Consider the following 19363-nt stretch of genomic DNA (forward strand, 5'->3'; position numbering starts at 1 on the left):
TAAACCACATAGTAAAAGTGTAGGAATGGACTTTCCTCACTGTAAGAACCCCACCTCTGCTTCTTGAACAGAAGGCCTCTGCAATACCATAATTTTACCAAGTAACTTAATGGGTTGACATGAGTTTTCTCTTTCGTTCAATTTGGTTTAATGGTTCGATTGTACTTGACTGTCACATGTGCGTAGGTACAGTGACATTTCTTTTATGCATGCAGTTCAGTAAAAATCTTACTAAATGCAGGCACACTAGACATGCAGCATGGAGACAGGCCCTTTGGCCTACTGACCATTCATCTCCCATTCACACTCGTTCAATATTATTCCACTTTTGCATCCACTCCCTGCACACTGGGGGCAATTGTACAGAGGCCAATTGACTTGCACATCTTTCGGATGTAGTAGGAAACTGGAGCACCCAGAGGAAACACCATGCAGTCACAGGGAGAAAGTGCAAACTCCACACAGACAGCACCTGAGGTCAGGATTGAACATGGGTCTCTGGCGCTGTGAGATAGCAACTCTACCGCTGCGCCACCGTGCTGCCAAGAAGTAGGATTGTGGAAACGAATCGGCTAAATTGGGTAAATATAGTTAATTTAGTGTTATGGCTATTGATTTTTAGAGTTATGCCTGTGATTATCAATGAATGGATAGAATGGCGTGACAAGCATGAGGGATTAATTAGTCTACTCGCATTCTGACATTCTAAGTTGACTACTTACTCAATCATTAGTTCTTTTAATAGCTTTTTATTGCCTTACATATTCTTTTTTTCAATTTTTAATAAATATTTTCTCTTTACTTTAAGCAAGCTTACCTAAATGGACTTTAGCAGGGCCTTTGACAAGATCTTGCATGGTAAACTAGTCCAGAAGATTAGATCACATGGGCCTGTTTCCATTCTGTGTTACACTATGACTTTCTGGTACTTGTTTATCTGTTTATACTAGAAGTGAACTAGAAGATGTATACAGCATGTAAACAGGTCCGAAGATAGACACAAAATGCTGGAGTAACTCAGCGGGACAGGCAGCATCTCTGGAGAGAAAGAATGGGTGACGGTTCAGGTCAAGACCCTTCTTCAGAACTGGACTGAATCTCAGTCTGAAGAAGGGTCTCAACCCGAAAAGTAATCTATTCACACTGACAGTGGCGCTATGCCACATTAGTTGTAGAAGGGAGTAGCTTGTGATACAACCACTTGATTGCTGCAAACCATTAGCGTTATAGTCATGGAGTCATACCAATGTGTCCCATTTACACCAGTCACACCTGCCTGCATTTGGCATTATTTAAAAAAAATTCTCCAAGAAAATGAAACATTTATGATCTGAAATGTGAAATTCCGATTGCAATTCAGAGGGGGGTATTTTCAAACAAGAATTGGCATTACAAGCCAAGTAGTATTAGGTCAGCTGATAAGAAAACAGATCAAATTAAAAAAAAAAAAAGACCATTAAAAGCAAAGGCTTAAAGAGATTAGGAATTTTTGGAGTTTTCTTTAATGCATCCATTTTGCAGGTTCTGGTCATTGCTGGTGAGCCATGCAGTGATCGTGTGTTCCGGTGAAGGCGCTATGAACACGGCAGCCAGCCAACAGCCGCTTATCCTTTTCTTTCTGTTTTCACTTTTAATTTAAACTTCTTGTGTACCTTGTGTGTTGTCGGCAGAACAATTTCCCTCCGGGAATAAATAAAGTTGTATCGTATCCGATCGTATAAAGTTGAGGTGCTTAAGATGATGGAAGAACCTGATGAGGTAGAGAAATGCTATTTCTCCTGGTGGGAAATGGAGAACAATGAAGGAGAACCTTTAGGTAATAACTTGGTTATTCGGTGGAGATATTACAACAATTTAATATTTTCAGAAGTTAATGAAAATCTGCAAGTTGAGTCAATGTCTCTTCCTCTAAAAAGTAATTGTAGTTACAGTCATTATAAATCAAAGCTTGTATTAATAAATTATCGATTATGGTCAATACGATATTTGGAATCGAGGCAGGTAAAAAGTCAGTCAATTTTATTTATATAGCACATTTAAAAACAACTCACGTTGATCAAAGTGCTGTATATCAGTGCAGGTACTAATGTGCTACATACAATGGTACACAGACCCAATAGGGCTTTAAATACAGAATAACCAAATGCTGTTAAATTGCAGAATTGTGTTTTTATTTTTGTTTTGCAACTTCCACTATATTTTATTTTTGAACGCAGCTTCCATTGTTACCCTTGATGACTATATTGGAAGAGCTGATATCATTTTCACACCTTACACTTGTTCACACTTTACAGCCCCATGGAAACAAGCCCATTGGCTGAACGAGACCACACCAACCATTGATCTGCAGATGCTGGTTTACACCGAAGATAAGACGCACAATGCTGGAAAAACTCGGGTCAGGCAGCATCTATGGAGACAAGAAATGGGTGAAGTTTCAGGTTGAGAGTCCAGTCCATACACTTTAATATATAATATTAGTAAGTATTAGATAATATCAAATCCATCCATTAAAATGTGTTGACACATATAAGCTCGACCCCAGTGTCTGGGCTTGCACACAGCCTGCCTTGCAGTTCCAACAGGTTTCCGTTTTCAAATGCTGTATTTATCCAATGGTTATTTGATCTACCTGTTTTGTGGGGGTGGGCATAGTTGTTAAAGTCTCGCAGCTGACTGGATTGGTTCTCACTGTGTAACATCTCAGGATTGCCCATTGGCTGCGGGCGTCTGCTCTCTGGGTTGGCTGCGTGTCATCTGTGTGTGTGAGTGCTTTGTAACTAACTACCTGGTCAAAGGGAGGAAATGTGAGCGGATTCATGCGGCATCGCACACGCAAGGAAAATATCTGCGACCTTTCTAAGCCTCAGCAGACCTTGAGGGATCACGGAAAAAAATGGAAACACTGTCAAATGTCTGTGTCTAGACTCCAGCAAGCGCGGCGAGAGCGGCTCGTGGTGGTAGGTACAACAAACATTTCACCTTTCAACGCTTTGTGTTGTGTGTGTCTCTGTGTGGGAGGGGGAATTTGACTAATCTGCAAATATCTCAACCGGCTCAAATCGTGCAAGTTATTTATAAAAACAGTAGACGTTTGAGGTCGCGGCTGTTGTAGAAATCGTGAAATTTCCCCGATTCCCATCTTTTTCTCAACCACCCATATACAAACAAAGTTCCCATTCCGTTTAAAAGTTTTAAAGATGCAAATTACAACTTTAAAAAAAAACTAATTTTAATTCGCATGGATCTGGAAAACGAATGTGAACGAGGTTGGGACGAATTTCCCCCCATGAACATTATTTTAAAATCTGTTAAAGCGAAGTTTAAAAAGACCGTCGCTGACAACGTGGTGAGAGGTGTATCACGAAAACACTGCACCTCATTGTGACCGAATCGATATTTCATCACAATTCAGCCCATTCAATAGCGCTTGCGAGGAGGTATTAAACGTTAAATCAACCTTTAAATGATCCAATGTAAATATTAAGCGAAGGGCTTGTGGTTTTATACCTTGGTTAACATTAAGTATCGATTTTAATCGGAATTGCAATTGCTGTCTCTAGGCTACCAAACATACTTGAGTACAGTTATGAACTTTTTTTCCGTGACATTCACTGTATCCATGAAAAATTAGAACAGCACGGACAAGAACAGGCCCTTCGGCCCACAATGTCCGTACCGAATTTAATCCCAAAATAAACTAATCTCTCCCTGCACATATACCACATCTCTCCATTCCCTCCATATCAACATGTCTATCTAAAAGCCACTTAAACACTATTATCGTGTCTGCCTTCACCACTAACCCTGTCAGCGGGTCCCATGCACCCACCACCTGTGTGTAAAATAAATTGAAAAAAGTACAACTTTAAACTTTTCCCCATCTTAAAGCTACGCCCTATCGTCTTTGACATTTCCACCCTGGGTAAAAAAAGCCTGACTGTCTGTTCTGTCTGTATAAATTGCCTGGTTAAAGATGCTGATTCCCAGAATGAAAGGGTCAAATGCAAACTCTATTCCAGGCTGCTCCTGTCTTACTGCTATATTAAGACAGCAAATGGGAGTATAAGCCCACATTCATAAATCCCTGAAACTCGATGAAATGATTTTAAGTGCACCTCAATTGCAAATTAATGCATTCAATTAACATTTTGCAAAGGTGTAAAATGAGCTCAGCATGGTTTATTGTGTTTAAAACTGCGCATTGAGTAATTTAAATGCACAGGGCATCCTCGCAGCGCTTTCCCAGGTCTATTTCGGGAGAAGCAAATGCCCGCCCTCCTGGTCGTTATCCACCCGTGATTGGGTGAGTTCGCTGTCAAACTGCTCCATAGGTCCCGCCCCCGGGCCAATATACGCCTGTAATTGGGTGAAACCGGTATCAATCTGCAGCCCAGAAAGCCACAACCCTTCGGTTTGACCACCTGATTGGATGAGGCCGCTGTCAGTCCGTGGCCATGTCCCGCCCCAAATCCCATACTCGCCTCCGATTGGGTACTGTTGCTGTCAGTCTACAGCCGAGGAAGTCCCGCCCCGGAGCACCGGGCCGCTATTGGCTGTTCAGAGGGGGTCGCCCCGTCAATCAGAGGGGAGGGGGCGGGTCCAGTTCGTGTGCGTGCGTCACGTCCGTTGCCAGGCCGGGGGCTCGGGAGCAGCGGACGAAGCCGTGAGGGGATGGCGTCCACCGCCGACATCAACGCCGCCTCTCCCTCCGCGCCGCCTCCGCATGGATCCGCACTCCTTCTGCCCGCCGATCACCTCTAGTCGCAGGAGCGTTCGGTAAACGAGGGCCCGGCGGACAGATCGGATTAGACCGGACTGGTAGAGGGAGCCGCGGGCCTGGAATGAGTGGCGAGGAGCGGCGGTAGGGGGCAGGGGGAGCCGAGGTGAGGCGGTGGGAGAGGGAGAGGGCGGTCTGGGGAAGGAGGGGGGTTCGTGTCACCGCCGCTGCAGCTGACTGTCCCCCTCCCCCGCAGCTGACTCTCTGCAGCTGACTCCCCCCCCCACTGAAGCCTCCCCCCCCCCCTTGCAGCTGACTCCCCCCCCCCTTGCAGCTGACTCCCCCCTCACCCTTGCAGCCCCCACTCCCCCCCCCCTTGCAGCTGACTCCCCCCCCCCCCTTGCAGAGCTGACCCCCCCCCCCCCTTGCAGCCCCCCCCCCCCCCCCCCCCTTGCAGCCCCCCCCCCCCCCCCCCCCCCACCCTTGCAGCTGACTCCCCCCCCCCCCACCCTTGCAGCTCCCCCCCCACCTTGCAGCTGACCCCCCCCCCCCCCCACCCTTGCAGCTGACCCCCCCCCCACCCTTGCAGCTGACCCCCCCCCCCCACCTTGCAGCCCTCCCCCCACCCTTGCAGCTGACTCCCCCCCCCCCACCCTTTGCAGCCCCCCCCCCCCCTTGCAGCCCCCCCCCCCACCCTTGCAGCTGACCCCCCCCCCCCCCCCACCCTTGCAGCTGACTGCCCCCCCCCACCCTTGTGGATGTCTTCCCCCTCCCTCCCCACCTTGCGGCTGACTACCCCTCCCCACCCGTGGCTGGTTGAGCCCCCCCACCCTTATTGCTGACGCCCCCCTTTCCCCACCCATGCCCTGACTGACCCCCTCTGGTGTGTCCCCCTCCCCCAGTGCCCTAGGCTGGCCAGCATTCAAACCCCCCATCCCATGTCTCCTTTTTTTGTCATTGACAGCTCTCCTGGCTCACTCCCTGGGCATGTTTCTCACTGTGACAAAACATACCATTGCCAGTCCCTGCCTCCTTGTTCTTCTGCCAGCTCCAGCTCATCTTTCATTATGGTTTGCTGTGACCTCTCCTAATTAATATGTACTTTGAAATTGAATAATTTTGTATGTTGAATTTAATTGAAAGCGGAGAAGAATTAATGCAAGGCCAACATAATTAAAGCAGGTCTGCATTGAATCTTTCTTTGGTCTATAAATCCAGAGAGACAACCTTTGGAGAGACAACCTTTGGAGTGAGGGTGGTTCTTGTATCCGATGAATTCAAGTCAAATTTATCACATGCGCAAGTACGGTGATACAAAGGTGTGATGGAAAATCTTTCTTGCAGCAGCATCACGGGCACTTAGATTCAGACAAAGATGTAGAAACAAATTATATGTAAAAATTATTACAGAAAGTTAACTGCAACACAAGCCATTAGTGTGAAGCACTTTTAGAAAAAATGTTCATGATAGTGCAAGATATGGGTCATTGCGGTGGAAGGAATCCTACCTCAACAATGGAACATTACGGACCACGACTGGTGTCACCATGGATAAACATGGAACTACAAATGCTGGCTAATACAAAAAAAGGCACAGTACTGGAGTAACTCAGCTGGTCAGGTAGCATATCTGGAGAACACAAAGTGACATTTCGGATCAGGACTCTTCAGTCTAAAGAAGGGAGCTGACCCGCAACGTCGCCTATAGACTCTTCTCAGTGTTTTGCAATAATGTCTAGTTTTTTTTTTGGGGTACAATTTTTTAGAAACTTTGTTTTTGTGTACCAGTCTATATAAAACAGCTGCAAACACAATTTTTCAAGGACTTGATGGTGTAGCATAATATCTGTTCCTGAACCTGATGGTATGGGACACCAGGCTCCTGTACCTCCTGCTGGATGGTTGCAGTGAGATTTATGGTATGGGAGAGCTGTAACTACCATTTATTAGTGCATTTCTATTTATCAGCTATTATGGATATGTATCTGTATGAATATGTATGGCTATTGGCTCTCAGTCCTCTCAAATTGGATGGTCTCTTATTTTGTGGCAATGTAAGACGGAAGAGGGGCTTGCGTGCATTTGTGCGATCTCCTGATAGTCTCAGATGCTCACAGAGACAGTGTTAATTGTGCAATAAAGGGGGTGAACTTTTTCAGAGGAGTACCGTATTTCCCGGCAGAGAAGATGCTATTTTTTACCTGAAAATAAGGCCGTGCGTCTTGGAGGCCGAAGGTTAGATTGTTAGCCAAGAAAGATAGACTTGGTTATCCCTCAGTACAGAGGCGCAACCGATGGAGGTGGTGGTTGGCGGGTAGCTACTGGGGGAAGACTGGCTGCTGCGTCTCTCTCTCTCTCTTTTTTTTTCTCTCTTTTTTTTTTTCTTTTTTTTTCTCTCTCTTTTTTTTCTCTCTCTTTTTTTTTTCTCTCTCTTTTTCTCTCTCTCTTCTCTTTCCCCCCCCCCCCCCCCCCCCTCAAAATGGGGTTGTGTCTGCGACGCAGGTGCGTCTTAATTGCCGGTAACTACTGGTAGTTGAATCGAGGCTGCTTTGCACTTACAAATGAACATTAAATTGCAGGCTTCTATTTTAAAGATGAGCAGGGAGTTATCCCCGGTTTCCTGCATTCCATTTTTCCATTTATTCATTAACTTCATGAAAATGTTATTTGGTCAATATGGTTTGCATGAGCTTGCTTTGTGCTAAATGGCTGCCATGTTACAACAGTGACAACTGTTAAATACTTTTCATTCACAATAAAGTGTTTTAGGGCACCTTGAAGGGAAGATGAATACATTTCAAAACACTTGCAGATGAAGGGCATTGACGTGGGCCTATTTCAGATCACTGAAGTCTGGTCTATATCTGCTGTCCCATTTGTAGTTGAAAGCAGTGAATGACATAGAGTGACAGGTGCAATCTGAGTCCAACCTCAAAATACCATTGGAATATCAGGGCTTAATGATAGACTCCATAATTTGTCTTTTAGGAGCCCTTAAAATGAGATTTGTTTATTACGATTTTTCCCGATCCGGGTATAAAATTTGTTTTTAGATGTTTTATAGAACCATGGGCATTTTATTGATAGGGTATTATGGTTTGTGTCTGGATAAACATTTTTCACAAATGTACATAGTGGTATTTGGATTATCTACTGAGTGTTACGCCATTGCAAATACTATCTTATTTACATTGGCATTAGCTTCCATCTCTGGATTTGATGAGGGAGTTTTATTTGGAAGAATAAAGAAGGAATGTCTGTAATGCCTTTATAAACTTGGGGCATTGGCTGAGTGCATTGTATTCAGTCAAGTCATTTTTATGCAAACTGCAAATATCCTAAATAATGAGTCAATGAGAAAGAAAATTGATTTTCACATGCACTGTAGTTTTCTTTATTTGTAATTCACCAGCTTTGTGATGATAAACTATCTTTATGGTTCATCTGATCAATTTTTAGAGATTAACGTGGATATTAATTTTAGAATTTACATCAAGTAAAATCCAATGTGTTTTATGCTTGTGAATCTTTTTTTACTTAATCTTATCTATACTTCACCATGGTTGTAAATGGTATCTATAGTATTAGGCTCAATTTGTATGTGTGGTAGCAGGTACCATATCTCTTCCATGCTAGAAAAAGATTAAGTTGGTCTTCTGACAGGGAGAGTTAATATGTTCCCATGATTTGACTGCTTCCAGTTAGCAGGAGGGATTATTAATGTAATGACCTAGACCAGCAAATTAACTTTTACTGAGTATTGCTGTCTTTCCAGCTCGATGTATTGGTTTCAGGGAACTCAAAAGGAGGTGGAAATTAAAGATTCTGTACAAACAGGACCATAAAAGGAAGAGTGTTATAGGATGACACCAGTAGTCACAACCTTTCTTCCTTGCATGTGAAGCAGCAATTAATGTAAATCTTAAAGTTTGGTATATTGTTCACTATGTGCTCTCCACTTATTTGGAGGGGTGGAAGATTGCAACCTTCACGTGGTCTGTCCTGTTTCAATGAATGTAATCAGCCCGGCGTGCACAATCAAATAAGATCAAATAGAACAAGTTGCCTTACAACTTTAGGCTGTGCACGCCATACGCAAGAAGAAGACTTATTTGGAGAAACCCAAACATGGATTGGATTGGGTGGTTGCTTTGCTGAATACCTCTGTTCAGTTCACCTGTCACTTTTATCTCACTCACATTCTGACCCCCTAACTGGCCTTTTCCATTTCTTCAGCGGTGACCAACGTAAACTCGAGCAGTATTTCATTTTCCATCAGGGCATCTCATAGCCCTTGTGTCTCAATTTCAGGTTAACACCTTTTCCCCCCATTCTCTCTCCAAAGATGTGTCTGGCTGTATCTTTCTGCTTTAATTTGATTATTTTTCTCGTGTCTCTTTACTATTTTTGGGATAAATGTTACCTTGATGATTTTAGTCTACATCGGGGGTCGGCAACCTAGTTCTGCACAAGGGCCAGGACGCATGTCTGTGAGTGGATGGTGGGCCACATCTATCGCGTGCACACATGGATCCCGCCCCGAATGGCAGGCATCAAATCACTTGTTCACATAGATCCCGCCGCTTCGAGGACGCCACCCGGAGCACTGGCCCTAGATACGAGCGCTCACGAACATGGCGCTCCTACGGACCATTGCCTTGGCTCTGTCCTGAAGGCGGTGGATCAAATACTCACACCCACTCATCCCCGGTCTATTGACAGCCCCAATTCCAACATTGAAGCCCAGACGCATAAGGTGCGTGGCCCTGCCGGCGGCTTTATGCAGGTTGCGGTACAGCCAGAGCTCGGTGCTGCTCCGCTATTGCGGCCGCCAGCGCAGGCCTCCTTCCGTTGCTGCGCCCTCAGCCCAGGAGGTACCGGAGATGAAAGAAGTCTGTGGGCCGGATAATCACGGAGGGAAAAATACGCCTGTGGGCCGGATGATTTTGGGTTACGGGCCGCCTTTGGCCCGGGTGCCGTAGGTTGCTGACTCGTGGTCTACATCCTATCTCTGGCATAACCTCTGTTCTGTTGAAATTCATTCCTAATTCTTTCTCACTTTTCCAATAACAACCAATGCTTGACCTGAAATATTAATTCTGCTTTTCTCCCAATGGATACAGCTGACTGACATTACCTGTTTTATTTACAACCTTTTTTCATTTGACTTGGTTGAACTTTCACATGAAGAGCTCCTTTTAAACTGCCTTTCATAACTCCGCGCAAGGATCTCTGTGGTCTCTTTACATTGTCCTTATGAAATTTCTAATTTTATACTGCTTTCTACAATGTAGTTGAAGTCAATTTGGTGACTTACAGCAGTTGGCACGGTGCTTATTGCCTAATTAGACCAGCTATTGTATATTTTATGTACAGAAAATCAGACTGGAAATTTAAAACATCCATCCCCCTGCTTTTGTAAGATCATAATTCAAAGAATTGGAAGCTTCCTCCAGTCTCGACGGATCAGAGACTTAAAAATAGCATTATATTAAAGTGAGCCAAGTCTGAGGAATTTACCTTGCTTTGTCATTTCTTCGAGATTGCCTTCACATTTAAATGGGTGGGACCCTAACTGCCATTTTTGATTGCAATTATGCAATTTAAAATAATTACTTGGTGTTTTGCGGCATAATTTTTGTCTGAATCCAAGGGATGACAATGTAAATGTCTAGATATTTTGACTGGTGGAGAATCTTGAGAGAACATACCTGCAAAATAGGGGGCTGAGGTACATAAATGTTCCTTTTCTGAGAGACTGGTGAATCTCTGGGATTCCGTGCCCCTGATAAATGTGGGGGGATGCATCTGATCACATTTAATGGTGGGGTAGGTCTGAGGGGGCCAGTTGACTTCTTGTTTGTTCCTATTTCACAATGAAAGTTTCTTGCATATTACAAGTCACTAGTAAGCATGTTTTTTGTTTCTTTTAGCATTTGGCAACTTCTGCCTTCAATCATTACTTTTATAAAGCACTTTTCATGATGTCCGAAACTCCCAAAATAGTTTCCAGTCACTGATATGCATCTGAAGTGTTCAGTAACATTGTGCAAAAGCAAATAGGATAATGACTGAGGAATCAGTTTTGGTGATAATGCAACACCATTGGACTGGAATGTCTCTTCACATGTTGCCTGATTAGTTGAGTAGTTTTAGATACTGTATTGTATTTGGTGCTTTTTGTATTTTTACTTTGAATGTCCAGTATTGCAATATTTTCCTTTAGGATAACCTGCGTTAGTGCTTTAAATACCATATAGATATAACTGGATACACCTTTCCCTCGCTTTCCCTGCTGTTGTCTGGAATCATGATTATTTATTTGAGCCAACAGGCTATACGGTATTTAAACTCCTATTTAAACAGATTGTGATTGATAATGAAGCTGCCATAGAGCAAATGTACCCAATTCAGATGTGGCGTAAGCTTATCTGAAGGTTCGAGCAACAGTAGCCAGCATAGGTGTAAGCTAGTGAGGTGGATGTTCCTGGACTGCATATATGGATGTTCATATCTACAGTGCCCTCCATAATGTTTGGGCAAAAGATTTGCCTCTGTACTCCACAATTTGAGATTTGTAATAGAAAAAAAAAATCTAGTGAGGTGGATGTTCCTAGACTGCATATATGGATGTTCACATCTACAGTGCCCTCCATAATGTTTGGGCAAAAGATTTGCCAGGCCTGTATTGCTCCATCAATTTGAGATTTTGTAATCAGCCTAAAAAAAAATGCACATGTGGTTCAGAAGTGCACAAGATTGTGAGATTTTTTAGCTTTGAAAAAAAACTCCTCTGTTTTTAGCAGTATGTTTGGGGATTTCACTGCTGTAGAAAATTACATGCAGTGCTATTTGTATTACTTGAGCAGATAGGATGAAGATACACCCCAGAATTCAGGGCAGCCATCAATGAGGATTTGGGTACCTTCAGCAGTAATGTAACAACCCCAAATCATGGTGTGCTTTGGATTTGGGCTGTTGCATATCCTTTGCACTTGCCATCACTGTTATTCTTTGTCTCATCTGAAATTGTGGTCTGCGCAAACTTCATGGACATTTTTGCGGCACCAGTGGTTTGCATCTGGTGCAGTCTCTGTTTTCTGGTGATGCTCTGCAGACAGCGGCCTGACAAATTGCACCTGATTCCTGAAGATCTTTGAGCTATGCTTGTTTTAGAGAGGGGCTTCTTGTCACCTGTGGAGTTTTCTACTCAGCCTATAAACCAGGCATGCTCTTCTTTGGGTTCAGATCAGGTGATTGACTTGGCCACTCAAGAATTGATGATTTTTTAGCTTTCAAAAACTCCTCTGTTGCTTTAGCAGTATGTTTGGGATCATTGTCTTGCTGTAGAATGAACTGCCAGCCAATGAGTTTTGAGAAGCCATGTGTATTAACATTTGAGCACCCCGAAATAGGATGACTAGTATAAATGTTGTTGTAATTTCTTCATGGTGAAATGCTTTATTAAAACTATGTGCACATCAGCATTTTCTATACAAATCTCAATCAAGGAGTAGTGAGCAAATAAATAAACAATTTAGTCCCAAACATTATGGATGCACTGTAGTCCGAATAACAACCCCATTTGCCTGCAAGTCCTATGGGTTTCATGGGATGAAGGGCCTGGTGGCAGTGAAATCTCTGTTGGAAATCTTCAGTTGTGTTTGTGCTGTGAAATCCTTAGTGAAATCTCTTTCACTAAATCTGCAATTTAAAGGGTATTTAGGTTCCTCTTTCACTGTAGCAGAAATCTCTAACCATATATGCAAATGTTACTGCAATAGGGAGGTCGTTGAATTTGCTTGTGGCTTAGAAAGGGGCCTTTGCTGACACATTGGCACTGCTGACCACCCTATGCACTTAGAATTAGACAGAGTTTTGACAAGACGTAGAATAAAACTCACTAAACTCCAAGGAAGTATACTCACCGGCAACCCAGGGTAACAAGATCCCAAGCTTGGTGAAAAGCTTATCTTTGTTCAGCTCATCACAAGTTGGGGTTAGGAGGGAGAGATAGATCAGCCATGATTGAATGGCAGAGTGGCCTAATTCTACTCCTATCACTTATGATCTGATGCAATAAGAATAGTGAGAACATTCTTGCTTGCAAATCAATATGGTGATAAGTTTCACTGTTTCCAAATATTCAACTTGATATTTATTTGCTGCCTTTACCAGGCTGCAGACTGCTTGCATGTAGAGCATTTTTATTTTATAGAGGTGAGCATCTGGTTGATCTACACCAGGTATGGTAGATTGGGATTGGTTGAGAGAAAATGAAGAAGTAAATTTGTAAATCATGCTTGAAAATAACTCTAATATTGCTGGTCTGAAATAAAAATACTGTAATTGCCATTGAATCCAGCAGCATCTGCAGAAAGAATAGGTCATGATTTTGTCTTAGTCTTTTCATAACGACTTACTCAAAATATCCAAATTATAATTTTGTCATATCGTACTGAGTTTTGAGTTTTATTTTATTATTCGTTTGCTTTTGGAAGCAGAGCAGTGCTCCTTTGAAGTTGCTGCTTAATTTAGAATGATAGTATATGGCATAATATTATTGTGGCAGTTTTAGGAGGTGGTAAGATGTGAAATCTGAGTCATTCAGCCATAAGGGTGACAGTGATGTCACTTGTGGCACCTATTTAAACAGAGCTTCCTGGTACTAAACATGGAGATACCGTGGTTATCTTGTTGATAAACTTGAGCTATTTATCTCTTGAAATGTGTTCTATGTAAGGTACATGCTCCCTCGCCCACCCCTTCCCCATTGCAGCATTAATAGCTATTGTTTTAATATTGTTATTTTTCTATAAAAGAAAATCAAAAGTGCAGATGCTGAATGTCTGAAATAAAAGCGAAGTACAACGGGATCTGGGGGTCTGTCAATGAAAGGAAGCATGCAGGTATAACAGGCAGTGAAGTAAGCGAATGGGATGCTGGCCTTCATAACAAGAGGAGTTGAGTATAGGAGCAAAGAGGTCCATCTGCAATTGTACAGGACCCTAGTGAGACCACGCCTGGAGTATTGTGTGCAGTTTTGGTCCCCTAATTTGAGGAAGGACATTCTTGCTATTGAGGGAATGCAGGGCAATGTGCACTGAAGTTACAAGGAGGCTTAAAAGGGATATGGACAAGTTCAGGGACGGTGCAAGGACATGGCAGATAAAAAAGTTAAAACATTTTTTTGCCTTTTATTCCATCTGCTGTATCTTTACCCATTCCGTTAAACTGTCCAGATCTCCCTGAAGCACCTCTTCACCCCCCCTCATAGACTGATATTTCCTCTTAGTGTAGTACCATGGAATGTAACCTGGACAAAAGTGAGGACATGCACTTGTAGAAGACCGATGGGGGAACTCATTGAAACATACAAGTTCCTAAGGGGTTTGACACAGTCACTGTGGAATTTTCTTCTCTTGCTTGGGTGGGTTGTCTAAAACTTAGTGTTGGGGTCAACCATTCAAGATGGTAATTGGCTTCACCCAGATAGTTGTGTGACTTTGGGCAGCTCTTTCCAAGAGGGCTGTGGAGACCTTTACAATATTAAGGAAATTGAGAGAGAAGAGGGGTGAGTGGAAGTGCTGAGGTAAAGTCGGCCATGATTGTGCTGAATGGTGGAGCAGGCATGAAGGGTGGAATGATTTAGACTAACTTGTATTCTGATTTTACTGTCTTTTGCTGTCACCATCAACACCTTGCACAGCCTTTAAAGGACATATGTCGTGTGCTGCTGGGTATTTATAGATGTATGCAGTATAAATAGTTTACATACCCATGTTCAAATGTTACTGAAAACATAATGACACAATGAATGGGTATGATTGGATGCCAGTTACCTCCTGGAAAGCTGCTCATTTTCTTTCAGAATAAAAACTGGTCATGTAAGCATTAAACTATTGTAGCATCTGGTTCCAAATTGATATTTATATGACTATAATTATATATAATTATAACACTCTACTTTATGTGAAGCTTTGGGATAGTTCAGTGCTTACTGTTTCATGAAGGAAAATACTTTTATGTTGTAAAAGTGATGAAGTAACTTGACATCTGGCAGCATCTGTGGAGGGAATGGACAGGCAAAGTTTTGGGTCAGGACTGTTCTGAAGACTGAAGAAGATTCCATTATCTGCAGTTCCTTTGTGTCATATTTATATGGTACCTTGCAGACACTCAATGTAAAGCGGTTTACAAAATTGAAGTGCAGGGCTTGCAGTTAATTTGTATGAAGCAAAATCTCACACACAACATTGCAATAATGTTCTGATAATTTGGGTGATATTGATTGAGAAATAAGTACTTTCCTGCAGAAGGGGAAAACCATCCTCCCCTCTCTTCAAAATGAGTGAGACTGAATAGTACTTGCGATGTTTGTTTTAAAAAAAAAAAAAAAAAAAAATTTGGAGAGACCAACTTTTTTGGGGAGGATTTCACCTTCATCCCTTCCTATACCCTATGTTGGCTTAAAGCAAGCAGGAAGGGACAAGGTTGAATTTGTGAAAGTAAGTATTCATTTACATTTTGTTTCTCTGGTTGAGAACTGGTTGGGCAGCACGATGGCGCAGCAATAGAGTTGCTGCCTTATGGGCCTGTCCCACTGGCGATTTTTTTTTTTTTGGAGGACTACAGGTGACTGCTGCAAAATTTTCAACACGTTGAACATTTTTCGGCGACAGTGGTGACAGTTTTTGCAGTCGTAGGTTTACGTCGGTGTTGACGTAGGTTGTCGCCAAGTGTCACAGTTGAATTCCATTAAAACTAGTCCCTGGCAGTCGCCCAAAGAGTCGCCTTATTGGGACAGGCCCATTACAGCCCTTGCAGTGCTGTCTGTACGGAGATTGTACGTTCTCCCCGTAACCGCATGTGTTTTCTCTGAGATCTTTGGTATCCTGCCACACTCCAAAAACGTACAGGTTTGTAGGTTAATTGGCTTGGTAAAGTGTAAATTGTCCGTAATGTGTGGTGGTGAGAGTTACTGTGCGGGGATTGCTGGTCGGTGCGGGCTCAGTGGGCCGAAGGGCCTGTTTCCACGCTGTATCTCTGAACTAAACTAAACTATTTGAACTCAAAATTATATTGTGTTGAAATTAGAGTACATGGTATCGTGGGTAGGGTACTGACATTGATAGAAAATTGGTTGGCAAACAGGAAACAAAGTGTAGGGATTAACGGGTCCCTTTCAGAATGGCAGGCAGTGACTAGTGGGGTACCGCAAGGATTGGTGCTGCGACCGCAGCTATTTACAATATACATTAATGATTTAGATGAAGGGATTAAAAGTAGCATTAGCAAATTTGCAGATGACACAAAGCTGGGTGGCAGTGTGAACTGTGAGGAGGATGATACGAGGATGTAGGGTGACTTGGACTTGTTGGGCGAGTGGGCAGATGCATGGGAGAAGGCAGGAACGGGGTACTGATTGTGGTTGATCAGCGATGATCACAGTGAATGGCGGTGCTGGCTCGAAGGGTTAAATGGCCTACTCCTGCACCTATTGTCTATTGAAATTATATTGTACACGTACAGAAAATGCTGTATGCACTCAAATAGGTTTCATTCATTTAATTTCAATCTAATTTTTATTTTCTTTCTATTTACGTTGTAGTCATCACTAAATTTTCCAGTTAATGCTCAGTTTTAAGTTAAAAAAATTATTAACAATGTGCAGTTACCGTTCTGAATCTGTAGCACTGAATAATGGAATTGATCCCGAGCACTTTCAGTCTCAGGAACAGCCATGTTTAGTTTCTGGGCCCATTTCTCCCACCATCTTCCCTCCTCCTTTCCCCTCATTTCCCATCTCAGAGTGCTCTATTCCCTATTTGCCCCCCACTCTTTCCCTTCCCCTTGTCTCCTCCCATCCACATCCTTCTCTGCTTTACATTTTACTCTGCTCTTCATCTGGCACACTTAAATCCTTTTCACCTCTTACCTTTGTCACTGCTCTGCACCTGTCAATCCCCCCCCCCCCCCCCCAACTATAATCACCGTGCCAGGTTTCCTCCCGCCCTTCTTCCCTTTTCTAGCCTTCTATTTCCCCCCCCACTGCAAGAAGGGTCCCGACCTGAAATGTCGCCTGTCCATTCCGTCCTCAAATGCTGTCCGACCACCTGTAGCGCTTTGAGCTTTAACCATGATTCCATCATCTGTCTTTTCTTGTCTCCTGTTTACATTACCTATTAAGTTGAAAGATCATATTGTAAAATAACGTACGTGCTGTGCTGCGATTGCATTTAGAAATACCTGTTTTCGTCTGTGATAAATTTTCACTTGATAATTTAATGCCGTTTATTTTTGTGTGGGTTTGTAGTAGTTGATTAAAGGTTTTCAGTTTCAAAGAATTGCCACATCCACTATGCCTTCTGGTAGAGGTATGGGTATGTATTATTGCTTTGATGAAGCTGCAGCTGCATGCTTGCTTATGAATCTTGATTCTGGCTGCAGTAATTTACAGGTATCTGATATTACTCTCTTTCTTGTGAAGATGTGAATGATCTCCAGAAGTAGATAATGACTTCCCCCAGTATTTAATCTTTTGATTGTTTTGTGGTTAAATGAGATTGTGTATGCATTGCTACAAAGATGATGGGCTGATCCAGCCAGTAGTTATAAATAATGCCCTCAACGATTTTCAGGATATACTCCTGCAAAGTTGAGATTGCTGGCAAGGCTATACTTGCCTTGAGAATGTTGATGAGGCTTTTTTTCATGATGAGCTGATGCCTTCGTGGAAATGTGGGGACTGAAGTCTGGCAAGACTTGTGATAAATTCCAAGCAGTGTTAACTAAAGATATTTTTAAGACTCTTGTTTACTTTTTCACACTGCAAATCACTGGCTTCCATAAATTATTCTTCAATATTACAGAATGATGTTAATATTTTGAGATATGTTTGAATAATGTACGAAGGAGTTCCTCTTCTGTTATGTTAATGTGCTTCAGGGTTAGAGATAGACAATCATAATATTCAGATGTTAACGGTACAATAAACCAAATCAATGAAGGTGACAGATTTGTTTCCCTGTTCAGGTCGATCAGTGCAGCTGTGGAGGTATTCGGGTTGTGCATTGTGTGGAAGTGGAAGGAAGTTGAGCAGGATATTGAAATGTCTTCATGATGAATAGCCATTGATGCTTGTACTCTGGACTTGTGTCTGAGGAATGGTCATCTTGGGACTTTCATGACTATTCCTTGGTAGCCTATTAATACCCCAGCGCAATTTTACTTCACTTTACACTGCAGTATAGTAGATTTTCCAGTCAACTCCGTTTAAGAAGAGTGGGAAACAGACAAACGCTCAAGACCTGCTCTAGCCACAAACCTGCACTTTTCTCGACTTCTAATACATATCCCAACTCCAGCTACAGCTGACCCACAATCCATGCAGTGGCTGCAGCCTGTCTCTGACCGCACGTCCCTATTACACTCCAGCTCTCATTCTGCACCAGGTGTGCCACACACTGAACTATTAGGACTTTTGAACACTTGGGTGTTGAATTATCAAATTTCTACTTCAATGCATTTCATTACTTTTATGAATAGTGAATGAAATTCATGTTTCGTACAATTCTGTATCTAACACCATTTGAGTAAAATTTAGTGTCTGAGCTTATTTAGATTTGTGGAAATGGTTATTATCCTGACCTTTGACTGAGTATGATCCAGTTTATTTTTGATTTGGTTAGTAAAATATTTCTGTGGTAAAGTATATTGTAGGCATCCTTTTGTGGGCAAATGAGTTGCTTTAAATGAGCTTGAAACGCTGCTGTTCTTAAAAAAGAAAAATTATGTGGTTCCTGAGGATTGACTTCACAATGTGACTCATCAAAAGCAGTTTCTTTGAATTTAGAGTCAGTCATACAGCATGGAAATAAGACCTTTGGTCCATTGCATCTGCCAGCCATCAAAAGCCGATCAATTCCAATTTTATTTTCCAGCAGTCTGCTTTCTATATATCATGGTTCATGTTATCTATGCCCTTTATTCATTTTATTTATCTCGTTTAGGTCACACCTCAGATTTCCTTGTTCCTAGGCAAAGAAATGGCCTCTGTAGTCTCACCTTTGTAGCGGAAACACTCCATCCCAGCCAACATCTTGATAAATCATCTCCGCGCCCTCGAGTTCACTCATATTCTTCCAACATTGTGGCAAACAAAATTGCATATGATACTTCAGCTGCGGCCTAACTAATATTTAATATAGTGATTTTATATAATGTTTCATGCCATGATCTTGCTACTTTTATGCTTAGAGCTTATAAAATGATAGAGAGAGAGCGCGAGAGAGAGAGAGCGCGAGAGAGAGAGAGAGAGAGAGAGCGCGCGAGAGAAAGAGATATTAAAATAGGCTCCTTCTATGCTCTGTTATAATAGTCTGATGAAATCTCTCCCCTACGCAACACTATCTTTGGTTAATTTTTCATCAGATTTATTTGCTTTCATCTGTTTCAATAATGTTCTTGGCTGGTTCATTTAAACATCTATTTGAATTCTTCATATTTACTATTTGCATTTGCTGTTTCATAGTTGCTGGTTAGAATGTCAATTTCCATGCATGAGCTTTTCCATGATTGATAGGAGGTGGTGGATGTCTGGATAGTTTACTATCTTGTTTTTGTGGCTTAAATCTAATTCCT

General features: G+C 42.5%; 1 protein-coding gene across 3 annotated transcripts in view; it reads left to right on the forward strand.

The window, feature by feature from the left end:
- The first annotated feature begins 2733 nt into the window (after window positions 1-2733).
- Window positions 2734-19363, forward strand: part of stk40 (serine/threonine kinase 40) — an 84025-nt gene continuing 67395 nt past the window's right edge. The window contains exon 1 of one of the 3 annotated variants that reach the window (XM_055656077.1): window positions 2734-2960. In XM_055656077.1, the coding sequence (XP_055512052.1) occupies window positions 2820-2960 (141 nt within the window). In that variant the 5' untranslated portion in view covers window positions 2734-2819. Of the gene's footprint in view, window positions 2961-4613; window positions 4887-19363 lie in introns of those variants that run through there. The other 2 variants (XM_055656078.1, XM_055656079.1) reach the window with 2 other exon arrangements.

Source organism: Leucoraja erinacea, chromosome 26, assembly GCF_028641065.1.
Source record: "Leucoraja erinacea ecotype New England chromosome 26, Leri_hhj_1, whole genome shotgun sequence".
Taxonomy (NCBI): Eukaryota; Metazoa; Chordata; class Chondrichthyes; order Rajiformes; family Rajidae; genus Leucoraja; species Leucoraja erinaceus.